The sequence below is a fragment of the Girardinichthys multiradiatus genome, chromosome 13, assembly GCF_021462225.1.
Source record: "Girardinichthys multiradiatus isolate DD_20200921_A chromosome 13, DD_fGirMul_XY1, whole genome shotgun sequence".
In the NCBI taxonomy this organism is placed as follows: Eukaryota; Metazoa; Chordata; class Actinopteri; order Cyprinodontiformes; family Goodeidae; genus Girardinichthys; species Girardinichthys multiradiatus.
In genome coordinates this window covers 31188712-31205305 of record NC_061806.1, presented here as the reverse complement: position 1 = coordinate 31205305, position 16594 = coordinate 31188712, and the positions used below count along the sequence as shown (strand labels likewise).

Genomic DNA, 16594 nt, shown 5'->3' with positions numbered 1-16594 from the left:
CAAAAATATTTCCAATCTTTTTATTTTTTTATTTTAATTAAACAGGTAATTTTTAAAGTAACAAACTGACATAGTGCCTTAAATCATCACATCACTGCAAAATGTTTTCTTACACTTGAGTATAGTTTGATATATCCATATTTATCACATTGTAATATAGTTTGGAGAAGTACCTTTCCTACAACTCTACAAAAAAATGTTGGTCCTTGAGAAACACTTTGTTAGAATTGAACTTGATCAAATTATCATTTTCCTTTTGCTCCTCTGTGTCAGGAGCTACTGACATATAGCTTACTATCTACAACATTAACATTTTTCTTTACAAGATTTATGAAAGTGAAGCAAACATACCCATGCATTTCATTGTTATTTTCTTTCCTTTGAAATGACTGATCTGTGTTTTAACTGTAGAAATTAACTAAACTAAATGATCAAACATTCTAAATGCTAATTTCTCTATTTATCTGCATTTAAATTAAACATTTATAATTTTTAGTGTACAATATTCTTCCTTTTTGCTGCTGTGTTCTCTCAGGTGGAGAAACAGTGAAACATGGCTGATTTAGAAGTTATAGCTTTTGCAGAACTGCTCTTTTCCATTTATTTATTGGATTAAACCAATGTCTTGATTCACTGAACAGTTAAAATGAGTAGGAAGGAGGACATCAGCCCTAATGACTATTAAGGAAATGTGTGCCAAGAAACAGTCAATAAGTTAATATTTACAAATATTTGCTTTAATCTTTTAAATCCATCTTCAGGACTATGTCTTTTTTTTTCCTGATTTAGAAATGTAGATTCAGTCATCCAGAAACATAAGGTTTAGTTGGATACATTTTTTTATTATCATTTAAACAGTATGATTTCTACAAACGCAAGAATTCATCACCAATAACAAAAGGGTTGCACATCTGTGAGACCTTTGTTGGGATATTCTTGGAATTAGACATATAAGGGAATGTTATAAATAATTTATCATACAGTTTGAGGTATGCAGAGTAGCTTAGAGAATACAAATATGCCCATGCCTTCCCCCCTGTGGGTAACAAACGCACACATAAATACAGGCACACACCTTCATCAGGGAAATTTTGAACTCAACATGGATTACAACAACAGTAAACAACCTCTTATTAGGGTATGAGGAGAAATGAGTGAGACATCAAAAAATTTTATGACATTTCTAACATCTCCTTATTTTTTCCTCTCAGTTCTTTAAAAGCAAAAAAGACAAGCCACAACATTTTCTTTTCAGTGACAGCGGTTGTTGCCTAAAAATATTTTAACTGACTGACCGACTGACTGACTGACTGACTGTTTGATTCCCCCTGCAACAGCTGCAACATTTTGCACTTCTAGGCCCTTAAAATTCTGTTAAAAATCAGCACAAAGGAAGAAGCTGCATTAAAAACCGAATCTGTCAACCTTGAACCGTGAACCATGTGATAAATCAATGCACTCAGCTGTTACAGTTCCCAGTAACTGCTAAAACTTCTCACCATTTAAGTCTTAAAAAATGTACATTTTGAAATGTTTAAAAAGTCCTTGCTTTGGTGAACACGGCTCAAATTGAAGTGGCGTGAGACTGTCTCTCTTAAAAAAATAAAGAAATAAAAAGGGACAAAAATGAAAGACAAAAAAAGCACTAGTAGGTTGATATGAACGACAATTGCAGTTTGGGTCAAAGTATCGTTTTCGTGATTTATTTTAGTCTAAATGAGATTCAGCATTCCTAAAACAAAGGCGACAGGGATTGGAACACAAATGGCACATACGTTTTAAACAGACGCATGTACAATTAGATACATACACGCCGTGACATCATAAGTCAGCACTGACATCTCTAACACTGGCTTCTGATATCATCATGCGGTCTGTCTTTTCTTCATGATTGCATCAGCTCTTTTTCCCGTGAACACAATAGTTTTGCTTTTGTTTTTCAGTTTTCTTAAACTCCACTAGAAAGTTGTAAAATTTAAATTTCAGGCATATACATTAAAATTCACTGATATAAAAAAATAAATACATGTTTAGATTAAAAGATTATGATAAGAGTGCTCACTGCCTCATTTGGGGCGGTAGGTTTCTCATCAAACCATTAACACATGGGTACATAAAATAAAAAAAAAATAAAAAACTACAAATGGCGGGCAGGAAGCATCACTCAATAACCACCCTGTATCAGTCTTTATCAGAGTTTAACTTCATTATGAAAAAGAAACCCAGACAGAAGGTCTATCTCATCGGCAGAGAAACAAACAAGTCAAAAATATGACATCTTTATGGAAAGCTTTCACCCCCCACAACAATATTCAACAAAATTGTATTTTTGCACAAAGGTTTCTTTGCAGAATTCCCTTGCGTGTTTCTTTTCTCTCTACATGTGAAGAAATCTGTGAAAATAAGCACAAGCATGCCTCCTGACAGATACAAGAAATGAAAATGAGAAGCAGATGCTGTTTAGAGCACAGACACACAAAGATAAATTCAGTTTAGCCCTTAGTGTGAAGTGTCCATTGTTCCCCAGCCCAGAACCTGTCTGCCTCCCTTCCCTTCATTCAAGGTGAGCGGCTGAACTTGCAGGAAGCGTGTGGCGTTGCGCACGAGCGGGAGGGTCTGTTCAATGCCAGTGCGCTGCAAAAAGAAGCTCTCAACTTCACAAGTTACTCGTGAAAAGTTTGAAACATTGCCGGGGGATGTTTATTCACATATTGGTTCCTTTTAATGAGAGGTCTAATTCAAAACATTCTCACTATTACGTTTCATAAATGTACACTCACTAGAATCCACTGTACAAGGCTTTAAGTTAGCGTAAAATGATTACATACTGAATGTTAATTTTCAAGGCCCAGTCACACAAGCATCACTGAAAGTGTGAAACAGTTGGCTTTAGAAGTCATGACCGTGTGGGTTAGACAATTGTTATTGTCAGGCTCCAGCTATGCTACAACAGGCATTTCATTTGATATGTTGGAAAAAAAAAAAAAAGAACTTTAATATTTTTTTTAATATTCTCACTCCAAATAAGAAATAACATTTTTCAAAAAAATCCCACACTGGGCCAATAGGTGCCAGTATTGTTTACATTTAAAAAAACGTCAAAACAAAGAAAGAACAATATGCGCTGCTACAGGTCATTTTGAACCTTTGTAATTTTTTTACTTTGCAGTTTTGGTCTTTTGATACACCATTTTTGTGGATGAAAAGAAGACGTTTCCACGTGGATGTTTCACGCTGACTATGCGTTACTTCATACCCCTCTTTGGGTTGATGCCTAGATGCTTTGACCATTGACAATTTAAAGTAATTTTCTATAATCTACTCGGTTTAACATAAAGAAAGTTTTTCATGTGATGTTCTGAATATCTAGCACATGTTGCTTGCAGTAATTTTGGTTAAATCAGGGGTTATAATTCATAAAAATCATATTTCATAACAGCCAGAATCACAGCCAGAATCAGGTATCAGAATCACAATCAATAGAAAAAAGCTGTAATTTAAATTTATCTCAACATATTGTGCAAAGAAATTAGTTATACATGAGGTTTTTAGTATAATTTTGGCTCTGTATCATCATAATTCATTAAACTACAAATAAAACAAATAGCCACAGTTAGTTGTTAAGTACATGAGTTTAAATACATTGGTACAAAGCCGGGTTAGAGATTAGAGAAGGGCCAACTCGACCTTTGTGCTCAGTTCTGAGCTTGCCTGGATATCCTCCAATTCCCAAGAACTAATTACAGGCCTGGCTTTTTTCACTTGGTCCCCAATTAATTTGGCAGTGATCAAAGTTAGCCAAATTTCTGCCTTGATTAGTTTTGACCAGTGCTTGACGGGTCAAATGCTGAAAAAATGTGTTTTCCCCTTTTCAATTAAAACTTCAATTTTTTTTTGCAAGCACAGCAACAAACCATGTTCAATGTTGAGTTTTGAGTTTAGTTTTCCATTGGATTCAAAACTACTACTTACTACATAACTATAATTAGTGTTTGTTGCATATAATTGTTGACCTAAAACAAAGTTTACATAAAATTATTTTACATGTGTTATAGTCCTGAAAAAGAACACTGGAATTGTGGGGTCAGAACTCTACGAAAACTGGGAATTGGCATTGGCCAGTCAAGGCCTGATTGGTGCATCTTAAGCGCTTGACTGAATTTTATTGGAAGCTTGAAGAGAGCAGTGCTAACATAAGATAAAACATGGTAAAATAACAATCATTGTTGTAGTTTCTAGAAATATCTTTAATCACATTCCTCAAGCACAACATAAACCGATGTCATTGTTTTCCTAAAATCTCTGTCAAATATACAAAGACAAATTTTATTTTTCAGCGAACAGATTTTTTTAGTTTTTTCGGTTTTACAGGATTTATCGTAAGACAACAGTGCACACTTTTGAGAAGCTTGATAACTGCCAAACAAAAGGTGAGTTAATAGGTTACAAATTGCGTCCTTCATGTTGGAATAATAAAGAAAAATCGATGTAAGAAAAATTATAAGGAATCTATTTATTTGGAGATCTGACTTGATTTTGTTGTGAAGTGCTGTTGTGACTGGGCCTTCATGGCAGCAGTATGAGTTGTCGTTGGTGTTGTTTTACTAATAAATCTTTAATTTCTAATCTTGAATTATTGAAGCCATAAAGCCATCAGATGACAGTTAACTGCACTTGGCTCAAGTGATTCAGTAGTTTTACACTGATAGTCCAATCACGACTACAGAAAGCGATGATGGTCTAATCCAGCTTTTACGTTACAAACTGGCTGGGTTTGAGGATAAATATGTTTTCAACTAAGTATACACAAAATCCTACAGGGCTCAGTCATGTTAATATAATCAATATCAAGTTATTTTCATACAAAAGTAACTTGTTTGGTTCTAAATATTGTTATAAATACAACAACAAGCAAACCCGTCTCTCTCCAGGCTCGGTGCTCTTCACCATCCACAGTTGATTCAACGACAGAGGAATTTCTGTCAGAGCACTCGAGGACTCAGAGGACAGTGCAATAAAACTCAAGAACAATTCAACGACTCAGCAGATATCCTTCAATAAAAGTCACAGCGAATACCCAGCAGCCTCTGAGCTGCATTTTTTTTTGCTCTTTTATGAGGAAATTTTTCTTCCTTTTGCAAAGAATGGCTGAATATTCTCTTTTTCAAAACAAAGTGACAAGAAGAGTATCAATTGGCTTTACTAACAAGACATAAATGTTGTCATCAACCATGGTTTTTGTTGTTTTTTAAAGGGGAGCAGCCAGCTTGGGTTAAAACTCATTTCTATTTCCTCTTCATCCCTCTACTTTATTCTCTTGCTGATTGGTTCCCTCTCATCCTTCATCTGTCCTTCTCCTCTCTTTCTCCTCCTCTCACACTGTCACCTCGTTCTTACTCCCAGTCCGCAGTCCCTGCCCCCCTCCTCCTCCGGGGATGAAGTGCAGTTGTTCGATGGTGTTCTGCCTTTTGCTGGCGAAGGCCATGCGTCGGGCGTTGGGGTGGCCTCCGATAGTCCCTGCTCCTCCTCCGCTGTGGCCCCCGTGGGAGTCCCAGCCACCATGCATCCCCATGACAGGCACAGCTGCGGAGCTGCGCTCATGGTCATGGCCTGGTGTCGGGTGTGAGTTCATCTTGATCATGTGGTGGCGATCCATGGACGGCGTGGCACATATGTTCTGCTGTGACTGGGCCTTCTGGTGGTGGCTCAGTCGGCCCATAGTAGGAACCATCCCGCTTCCCGCCCCTCTCTCCATCGTTCCCATTGGCAGACCCATTGTCATCAGGTGATCCTCCAGACGGTCAGGTGAAACGAGGAGACGCTCATGAGACCTGAAAGCATAGAGCCATTTACTTTGACTGCTATATAAACATCTACATGGCACAAACAGTTGGGAGGGGGGAATATTTATTCTTCTAAATTACATGCTATTCTTTACAAACTTGAATCAGGCAAATTCTGAGTCCGTTTCAATCATGGCATCATGGCATACAACATTTTTAAATAATTATTCCTACTGCTGCTAAAATAATTTTAAAAAATTTATTATTGTAGGTATTATAAAGTTATTAACATTTATGGACTGTCTTTTTTTGTCAACCGAAATATTTCTATACAAACAAATTGTATACCTTTCAGCCAACTGACAGGCAGTGCACAATGACAGAGATGTGTGAGGCAGTAATGTCTCAGTTTATGCTCTGGGAACTTCTGTGTTTTCTTTGGCATCTTATTAAGAAGACAGACTGTACTATGGCAAATCTAAGCCTTTTTAAAAGTTACTTAGTAAAACCTCATTGTACCTTGATAAGAATAACCAGCCCTTCCACAGTCAAAGGTATGAGTCAGGTTTAGGTAAAAAAAAGAACCTGCATAATATAAATATCACGACACAGTAAAATGTCTGGACTGTCTTGCAAAACAAGAACCTTTTCTTCTGAACAATACATTAGGCTTGGCTAATACTTCCCAAACCCTGTGAAGAACGTGTAATGATCTGACGATAGCAAATTTCTGGGATCAATTCCAAAGCCATAGTTTGAGAAAAAAACAACACCATGCTTAAATGTGGAAATTTTATTTATTTTTCATGGTCTTATTTTTCTACCTTCCAACAACATGGCTATTTAAGGGATGTGTCCACAGATCTGCTTTATGTTGATCAGGAATCATATAAAACATTGTGTCATCATAAATATGCTTTTATTATAGGTTTTAATTACGTGATAAACCTCTAAGTTCAGACATACTATTATTGTTTATTTTCTCAACAACTCTCTTATTGTACATCTTATTTAATGTCTTTTTCTTCCAAGAAATGTCAAATAGACCAGAAATGATCTGTCATGGAAGTTCAACAGTATGTATCTTCAACTTGTCAGACTTTTGAAACTTTAATGAAATTGTCTCACTCCTTATACAGGTCCTTCTCAAAATATTAGCATATTGTGATAAAGTTCATTATTTTCCATAATGTCATAATGAAAATTTAACATTCATATATTTTAGATTCATTGCACACTAACTGAAATATTTCAGGTCTTTTATTGTCTTAATACGGATGATTTTGGCATACAGCTCATGAAAACCCAAAATTCCTATCTCACAAAATTAGCATATCATTAAAAGGGTCTCTAAACGAGCTATGAACCTAATCATCTGAATCAACGAGTTAACTCTAAACACCTGCAAAAGATTCCTGAGGCCTTTAAAACTCCCAGCCTGGTTCATCACTCAAAACCCCAATCATGGGTAAGACTGCCGACCTGACTGCTGTCCAGAAGGCCACTATTGACACCCTCAAGCAAGAGGGTAAGACACAGAAAGACATTTCTGAACGAATAGGCTGTTCCCAGAGTGCTGTATCAAGGCACCTCAGTGGGAAGTCTGTGGGAAGGAAAAAGTGTGGCAGAAAACGCTGCACAACGAGAAGAGGTGACCGGACCCTGAGGAAGATTGTGGCGAAGGGCCAATTCCAGACCTTGGGGGATCTGCGGAAGCAGTGGACTGAGTCTGGAGTAAAACATCCAGAGCCACCGTGCACAGGCGTGTGCAGGAAATGGGCTACAGGTGCCGCATTCCCCAGGTCAAGCCACTTTTGAACCAGAAACAGCGGCAGAAACGCCTGACCTGGGCTACAGAGAAGCAGCACTGGACTGTTGCTCAGTGGTCCAAAGTACTTTTTTCGGATGAAAGCAAATTCTGCATGTCATTCGGAAATCAAGGTGCCAGAGTCTGGAGGAAGACTGGGGAGAAGGAAATGCCAAAATGCCAGAAGTCCAGTGTCAAGTACCCACAGTCAGTGATGGTCTGGGGTGCCGTGTCAGCTGCTGGTGTTGGTCCACTGTGTTTTATCAAGGGCAGGGTCAATGCAGCTAGCTATCAGGAGATTTTGGAGCACTTCATGCTTCCATCTGCTGAAAAGCTTTATGGAGATGAAGATTTCATTTTTCAGCATGACCTGCTCACCTGCTCACAGTGCCACAACCACTGGTAAATGGTTTACTGACCATGGTATCACTGTGCTCAATTGGCCTGCCAACTCTCCTGACCTGAACCCCATAGAGAATCTGTGGGATATTGTGAAGAGAACGTTGAGAGACTCAAGACCCAACACTCTGGATGAGCTAAAGGCCGCTATCGAAGCATGCTGGGCCTCCATAAGACCTCACAGTGCCACAGGCTGATTGCCTCCATGCCACGCCGCATTGAAGCAGTCATTTCTGGCAAAGGATTCCCGACCAAGTATTGAGTGCATAACTGTACATGATTATTTGAAGGTTGACGTTTTTTGCATTAAAAACACTTTTCTTTTATTGGTCGGATGAAATATGCTAATTTTGTGAGATAGGAATTTTGGGTTTTCATGAGCTGTATGCCAAAATCATCCGTATTAAGACAATAAAAGACCTGAAATATTTCAGTTAGTGTGCAATGAATCTAAAATATATGAATGTTAAATTTTCATCATGACATTATGGAAAATAATGAACTTTATCACAATATGCTAATATTTTGAGAAGGACCTGTATTTGTGAAGGACTGATTCCCTTTTCTTCCCTTCCTCCATCTTTAATGGATCACACATCATGATGATCCCTTTTCATTTTCATTTTCATCTTCTCTAATCTAATTTCTCTATGCTTTGCCTCTCCATCTTAACATAACTGATCATTTCTCATCTTATGTTTCTAAACTCACCTGCGGAGCGTCTGTGACGTGGAACTCCTGCTGGTACTCATCATGGCTTTGTGGTATGGGTGCTGCTGGTTCTTGGACAGGCGGGACAGGGTGTTGCCCTCCCCGAGGGCCAGCAGCTGATCCTGGGAGCGGACACGGCGCGGTGGCCTATCAAAGGAGGAGCTGGTGTAGGGCGTCTGGGAGGGGAGCGGGTATGGGTTCGGGGTGGAGGCAGGGATGAGGAGGTGTGGACGGGAGCCATTGAGGGGCAGAGTGCCCCTGGATCCCAGTGTGTAGTCGCCCCCCCAGGGCAGGTGGTGCTGCGAGGAGTAGAAGGAGGGCGGAACGTTGTTGGAACGACGTTTGGAGCTGTAATAACCCGAGTATTCGTCCAGTTCTTTCTCTGTTTCACACAAAGGCAGAGAGACCAAATTTGTGAAATGTAAGGATGAGTAAACAAACTATTTTCTCCAAACATAGATAAGTTGATGAGAAACTAAAATGGATTGTTTCACAATAATCTTAGTGGGACTCATTTTATCCATGAAACATTCACTACATCTAAATCATGCACCGCATTTCTTTCAGCAACATATCATGCCCTGCTCTAAAGAAATTAAAGAGCAGGTTAGAAATCAAGCATTAACATCTATCAGTTTGAGCTAGAAGCTCATTTTGTAGGCTTTGGTACTCCAACCATAGTGAAAGCCATAATCAACAAAAGAAAAAATAGGAAACACTCGTGACCCTTCCCAACGAAGGAAGAGGTCGACCTACCAGAATCAATCCGAGAATGCTTAAATGACTCATCCAGAAGGTCCAAAAATAATGATAATAGGCCGCAGTTAAGGTCGGTGTCCATGCACAACAATGTATATACATGAAGAGTTCTACAGTGAAAATTACTGTTAATCCAAAAGAACACAAAGGCCCGTCTCCAAGGACATAACTTTGGGTCTACCACTGGTGGGGTTAAGCTCTCTGCCTATTTATTTATTCTTTCAATGTAGATTATTGTGAATCACACAAAAAAGGTTGACAATAATTTAACTTTTTTGTTAGTTGAAGTGAAAGATGAAGAGAAATGGAGTTCAGGTTTAATTAAAAAACATTTTGCTGAAGCAGATAACACATTTCGTGATATTTAGAAAAAAATATAATCTGAATTTCTGATCAGTTCGTCTAAAATAAGTTGTTCTTAAATTCAGAGAAACAATGTTTATTGTGGGTCATCAAATCATTCCACCCCTGAGGCTACATGGACGTAAGTTCTTACATTTAAAAAAGGAAACTTAATTGAAAGTTGATTTTCATATTCAGTTGATTCAAATGATACAATCGTAAAAACACACTTATTTATTTTAATTATGATGAGAGCTTTTCAAACATTTCCTTAAATATGTTCCTTTCATGAACCTGTTCTTTTTTACTGCCCTCTTTTGAGTCCTTCATTCCAGTTATGAAGAAACTATTTTCATTTGGCCACTAAAAATAATAAATAAGATATTTTAAAACCCAGACTGTTGTTCTCCACTGAGTATGTGAGCCATAAGTGCAGTCTTTACTATTTAACACTTTCAATAGAGAAAATGGTGTTTAAAATATAACATATAGCCTCATCCTGGACCTTTCTTCTTCTTTTCTTCTTTTTTTCCTGTTATCAGAACTAATTTTACAGTTATTAATAAATGTACTCAAAGTGGTATGTATGTGTGTTTAATGAGTTTAGTTTATGTTTATATAATAGTACAAAATGTATTACATGTAGTATTTAGAAAAATAAAGCAGTTAACAAATTAATGGTATACTTGTGATTAATTGCTATGAGTTATTTCTTAATAATACTCCACTTTTAAACAACCCAGAGCTTTATGTTTAGGATCAGCACAGAAAATATGAGAGAGAAGAGGGAGGTTTTACTTTTGCACTTCCTACTATGTTTTTCTGGTACCAGGATATATTTTCCCACCTTATCGAGCAACGTTTTTTCTGTCTAAGTGTCGAACTGGACTACAGGACTGGCTGCAGCAATGAGATACAATGTGGTGATCTGAAGGTCTTTTTAATCTGTTTGGTAAAGGTCCATATATTTACACTTCATGATGCAAATCCAGCTAGAAGTTCACAAAGAAGGTTTCTCCTGTTTTTTTTTTTTTTTATCACGGCCAGGCCATTTAACTTTAACTGTAGCTCAGATGAATGTCTACTCTCTGTTCCTCATCATGACCCCGATGATGCTCATTAGTGAACCTCCATCTTATTTCTTGCTGGGCGAATAAGTGATCAGCTGTTGCTGTAGCTAAAACTAACACTGAATTAAAAAAAGAACACCATCACTAACAAACCGTGATGGCTTTTCTCCTTCAGAACATGGGTGACTTGTCATAATTGATGGAAATATGAATTTCTACTCTCTATTAGAAAATGCTGAAGGTGAATATCCTACAATTACTTAGCAAACTCAAGCACACTCATAATAATAACAATACATTTCATTTAAAAACTCCTTTCAAAACAATCAAGGTCACTCTACTGCACAAGTTAAAAGCGTGGCAACAAAGCAAAAACAGAAGAAGTTTGCTGTGCAGTTAACATCATGGAAAATAACTGACTGCTTGCTATGAGAATAGCAACTTCTCTTCAGTGACCAAGAAAGCACACTCTAACAGGAAACACAGAAAAATTGGAAATTTAAAAAGTAATTGGAGGAAAAGAAGCCAAAAAGTAAAGAAATTAGAGATGAAAGAGAGGCAAACTTGAAGTAATATGATGTAAAAAGGACAGGGAAAGAAATGTGTGGTGAGTGCCAACAGGAGGGAGGTGAAATGCTTTGAGAGAGGAGTGTGAGCAGCAAATGAGGAGGTGAAAAGTGGATAAAAGAGAAAGACAATAAGGCATAAGAGAATATAACATGAGAAAGGACTGTATAAAAACAGAACGTAACAGAGGCTGAATGGGATAGGACAGTGTGAAGAAACTAAGTCAAAAGAAAAGTGTTCATTATTTGGAAATATCAGTTTCTGAGCTTTTTGCTCCGTAACCTGAGTCTGCTTTAATCTTAAAAGTATTTCCATGCAAGCAGCTCCCCCAAGAGCCAATTTAAAGCCTGACCTTTAACCAGCCAACTCTCTACTTCTCCACCCGCTCTTGTCTTTTTTCCTCTCTCCTTCCCAAGTCCCCTCCTTTCTTTCTATTTGTTCCTCTGTCTTCACTGTGCTCCTCCATCTTCTCTTAATTTCCACCAAATCTTGGTTTTCATTCTGCCTTTCCTTTGTCTCATTTCCCTTTTTACTCTCCCTGATGATCTCATGTCCTCACCCTGTCCTTCCTCTTCTATTTTCCCTCACTCTGTTTAAGGCCAAATTATCCGCGGGACAAAGAAGTCTTTATTAATGTCGTTTCTGCAGGCAACCACATCAAAGCAGCAGGTTTCATTCAGCAGTGGATGAGAGGCCGTTTTTCCTTCGCTATCTATGTCATACTGACATTTCACTCCCATCATGAAAAATTTGTTCCACAAAAACTAGAAATATATTTTTTGAAAAACAAAATGTGTCATTGATTCACACTGTTTTAAGAGGTGTTAGGCCAGCTGATCATTCTGCAATCACTAATGAAAGATAGGAAAGATAGGGTGGGTGGGAAGGTGCTGCCAATTTCAAGCAGTCATTGGATGAGAGGCAGGGGGAGATCAGTAGTCGATTAGAGGGAAACACAGAGACACAAAACCATGCACACACACTCCTATCTAAACACAATTTAGAGAGACCAATTAACCTAACAGTCATATTTTTGAACTGTGGGAGGAAGCCAGAGTACCTGGAGAGAACCCACACATGCACAGGGAGAACATGTACGCTTCATGCAGAAAACCTCCAGGCCGGGATTCAACCTGGGGCCCTTCTTGCTGCAAGGCAACAATGCTACCAACTGCACCACCATGCACCCCATATAGGAAATATTATAAAGTAATATTCCCAAGACATTTTGCTTCATGGGGTTGATAGGACATCTACAATTTCATATGTGGACTAAAATTAAGCTAAGGGTTTTCTTAAACCTTTGTAGATGTCTAAAACTAAATTTTGATGTACACGTTTGGCCCCAATGAAAGGAAGACAAGCAACAACCATGTGGAAAGCACATCATGATCAACAGAGCTAACCAGCTGCAAGAGCATACTTGGTGACACTTTCCAAATATAAAACCGTCTGAAATCTGTGAGCATTTCAATAATTTGAGTTTCAAGCTTAATTTTTCCCTGTCTCTAAAAAAACCCTGTCCTTTGTGAAATTATATATATATATATATATATATATATATATATATATATATATATATATATGACTATGAATATTGTAGCTTCACACTGAAGGCATCAAAACTATGAATTAACACATGTGGAATTATATACTGAACAAAAAAGGTGTGAAACAACTGAAAATATGTCTTATATTCTAGGTTCTTCAAAGTAGCCACCTTTTGCTTTGATTACTGCTACGCACACTCTTGGCAATCTGTTGATGAGCTTCAAGAAGTAGTTACCTGAAATGGATTCAGCAGCTTCTGTGCAACCATAAATACACAAGGTTGCAAATGTTCATTTAAGTAAAACAAAAAGCTGTAAAAAAAACAGTTATTGCTTAAATTTCTACAACTGTTTTTAATTTGGGCTCGTTTTGGTGGAAATTTGCTCAAAGTAGCTTTTAGCTCATGTGCTCATGAAAATGTCTCAGTGTTTTTCCCGACTGAAATCTCACTGATGGTAAATGCAAGAAAAATTCTGAATGCTCATTACTACTCCACACAAACCTTTTCCTGTAAAAAGAATTGTACTTATTGAATTTCTTTGAAATATTTTTTAAGTAAATTTTTAGTGTGATTTTTAATTATCAAAGCAAATCAGAAATATAATGGGGTATAAGTTGATTTGAGCAGTATAAACAACAAGAAGGAAGTAAAAAGGGTGAGGACAGAAGAGGGAGAGAAAATTTGTAACAAGAAACGAAGCAAAGCCTAGACTAAGCTGCGGATTACATGTCTGGAATCATACTGTATCTGCAATTTTTTATGTTGCTAAGCATCAGATCATCTCATGTCAAATAAGAACAGATCTATTTCCTTTGTCTGCCACCATATTTATAGAAGTGTTTCTCCTTTTGACTGATATGAAATAAGAAAGAGCCTCCTTTGGATTCCGCCTTCACTTTATTGCATCCATGTAGAGCTATGTTTGTTGAACACAGACTCATAAGGATCGTCCTTCATGAAGTAACCATCTGTCACTGGTCTGCAGAGTGACTCCCCTCCCCCTGCAGTCCTCAGCCATCACAGAGTGAGTGAAGCCAAGGCAGACCCCTGCCTTGAAAACCGTTTCCTCCTCATCGAAAGCGGACCAGCGCCCAAGCACCCCTCCCCCGTCTCTTTCCGCAAGTGCCTTCTACTTTACGTTTCTTTCCAATTGGCTCCCTTGACCTCTTATCTTTTACCTTCATGCCGAATTGTCACTCAGCTCCTTTAAAATTCCCCTCTCCTCTCTGTCTTCTGATCAATTCTTCTCTTTAAATTCACTCATTCAACTTTCTCACTCATATTATTCTCATCTGTGCCATTCCCTGTCAACTGCTTTATGCTGATGTTTTTCTTTACCACTTTCAGTCAAGCTTTCAGTCACTTCTTGACATAAATCTTCCTCAAATGATCCACAAAGAATGCAGCAGATTTTAAAACAGGATGATCAACAAAGCTGCTGACCTACAGTAAATGGGACTTTTACATAACCTGTTTTGCATCTATAAAACAGTACATTCATAATACACTGAGATGTGCTCCCAATACTGCCAAATAATGGAAAACATTATACCAGCAAGCAAAACTGAGTAAAATGAAGCAAAAGCACCCACGTTGCTCTTTTCCACTTGTTCTGACAGGTTAAACTGCATTACGGTCGGTCTGACTGATTCTGACATTTGTGCTCCCACATTCAAATCCTCTGCATCTTTCAAAATCATCTCAGAGAGCAACCTTGGTATACATTTTTGACGCTGTCTGAATTCTAGGATGTGATTCTGCAACTTTGCATTTTGTGTCACTAATCCTGCAGCAGAGTGAATAATAATGCACATGTAAATTTTTGACCCCAAACAACACCACCTCTTTTTTTTATTGGTCTGTAATTCATATTGATGATTTTAGTCAACCAAAATTCTCTATGGCTCTGGTGTAGACAACTGTTTACCAAGACTGATGTCATTTTGTCCCAATTTCTGAGTCATTGAAAGCACTAATAAGACTATATACTTTGTTGTTATGTGTGTGCCAATTTTATCAAAATGACTAAAATAAGGACTATAAATTATGCTTTTAGGATCATATCTGGTATTCTACAACCTGATAAAACTATTTTGGATTCAAATGCCTAAATCTCTAAAATACATGATTGCAGAGAAAGTTTAAAAATAAATGCAATAGCATTTTTATTACATTTTGTAAATCAAATGTAATCTTCTTCACAGAACTGCAGGCTTTTGCTCACATTCCAATTGTTCCATCTGCTAAAATTGACTTGCATATGAATAAATATAATGTGAAAATTGTCAACCAACAGGTGGAGCAACAAGAAAAAAAAAAATAGTTTTAAGGGCCCTTAAAACTATTTTTTTTTTCTCTGCACACCTTTAATCATTTAGGCAGGTAATTGCAAAAACACTGGACGTTGTTTTAAAATGTTATATAAATAAATGAAAGTTGTTCTCAAGATTTTGTCTTGTGATTTTGTAAACATCGCGGTGATGTATACATACATTATGGGTCAATTTTGAGAATACTTTAAGAAGTGTATTTCTGTATATAAATAGTATGCTATAAGTAATATGCTAAGCAAACTTACAAGTATATAGTAGTATATAGATGAGTGTACTTGCATACTTTAATGTATAATTTGGTAAACTTTAAATGACCTTGTAACAGTATACTTAAAGTATACTTTTATAAACTAAAAATGTCCCAATTTAGTCTGAAGAAGTATTCAATTAGTATACTTTCTAGTACATTACAAGTACATAGTCAATTGTATACTTGATATACTTATACTTAAACTCAAGTGTACTTAATAAAATGATCTTCAAGTATACTACTTTTTGCTAAGGGGGATGTTTGAGATGTGCACAAAAAGCTGCTGAAACTTTTTATTTATTTTATGATGTTCAAAGTGCCAAGTTTAGGAACCAGGAAATCAAAACAGGATTAACTGGAACGGCACTTAAATGTAATGAGAAGAAAAACATAGCGTAAACATGCTAACGTTAGCCTAGCATTTTGGCATGTTGCTCTGCATGAAAGTATAAATACTAAAATGTTTCAGAGGGAATGTTAATAGCAAACAAAGATAACCTTAGTAAAAACAAAATGTCGTTTTTTTTAATGCTAAATTCATTTATAAAGGATATAAAAAGCAACCAGTAGCAAACTGGCCTTGTGTGAAAAAGTACTTGTCCCCTAAACCTAATAACTGCTTGTGCCACAACAGCACAACAACACCAGACTGTGCAGAGATAAAAGCTTCTTTCACACATATTAACTGGAAAACCAAGCAGGACGTCCTGGCATTTCATTTTCATTAAGAATGATGCCATTACATCTCTGCGGAGGTAGGCAACGCCGAGTTGATCTGTGCAAGTGAAGTGAAAGAGGAGATGGCTAGTGCAGAATATTACTCTAACCAATATCCACTTTCAATTAGTATTTCAGCAAAAGGATAACAATGTACTTTTAAGTACCTGATCTGTAGTTACGTCTGATTTATCTGCAGGAAAACATGTATTGGACAGAACTAATTGATGATCTGTGATCCTAAATATAATGAGTCCCACCTTCCCACCCCTTCCTCTCTTCCTCTCTTTGCTTCTGCATCATC

At 37.3% G+C, this 16594-nt stretch overlaps 1 protein-coding gene across 2 annotated transcripts in view; it reads right to left on the bottom strand.

Moving 5' to 3' along the window:
- Nucleotides 1–821: 821 nt before the first annotated feature.
- shisa7b (shisa family member 7) overlaps nt 822–16594 on the bottom strand; it is a 30611-nt gene continuing 14838 nt past the window's right edge. For both annotated transcript variants that reach the window (XM_047383978.1, XM_047383979.1), the window contains 2 exons: nt 8701–9082; nt 822–5831 (listed from right to left, as the gene is read on the bottom strand). In XM_047383978.1, coding sequence (XP_047239934.1) covers nt 5375–5831; nt 8701–9082 — 839 coding nt within the window. In that variant the 3' untranslated portion in view covers nt 822–5374. The remainder of the gene's footprint in view (nt 5832–8700; nt 9083–16594) is intronic.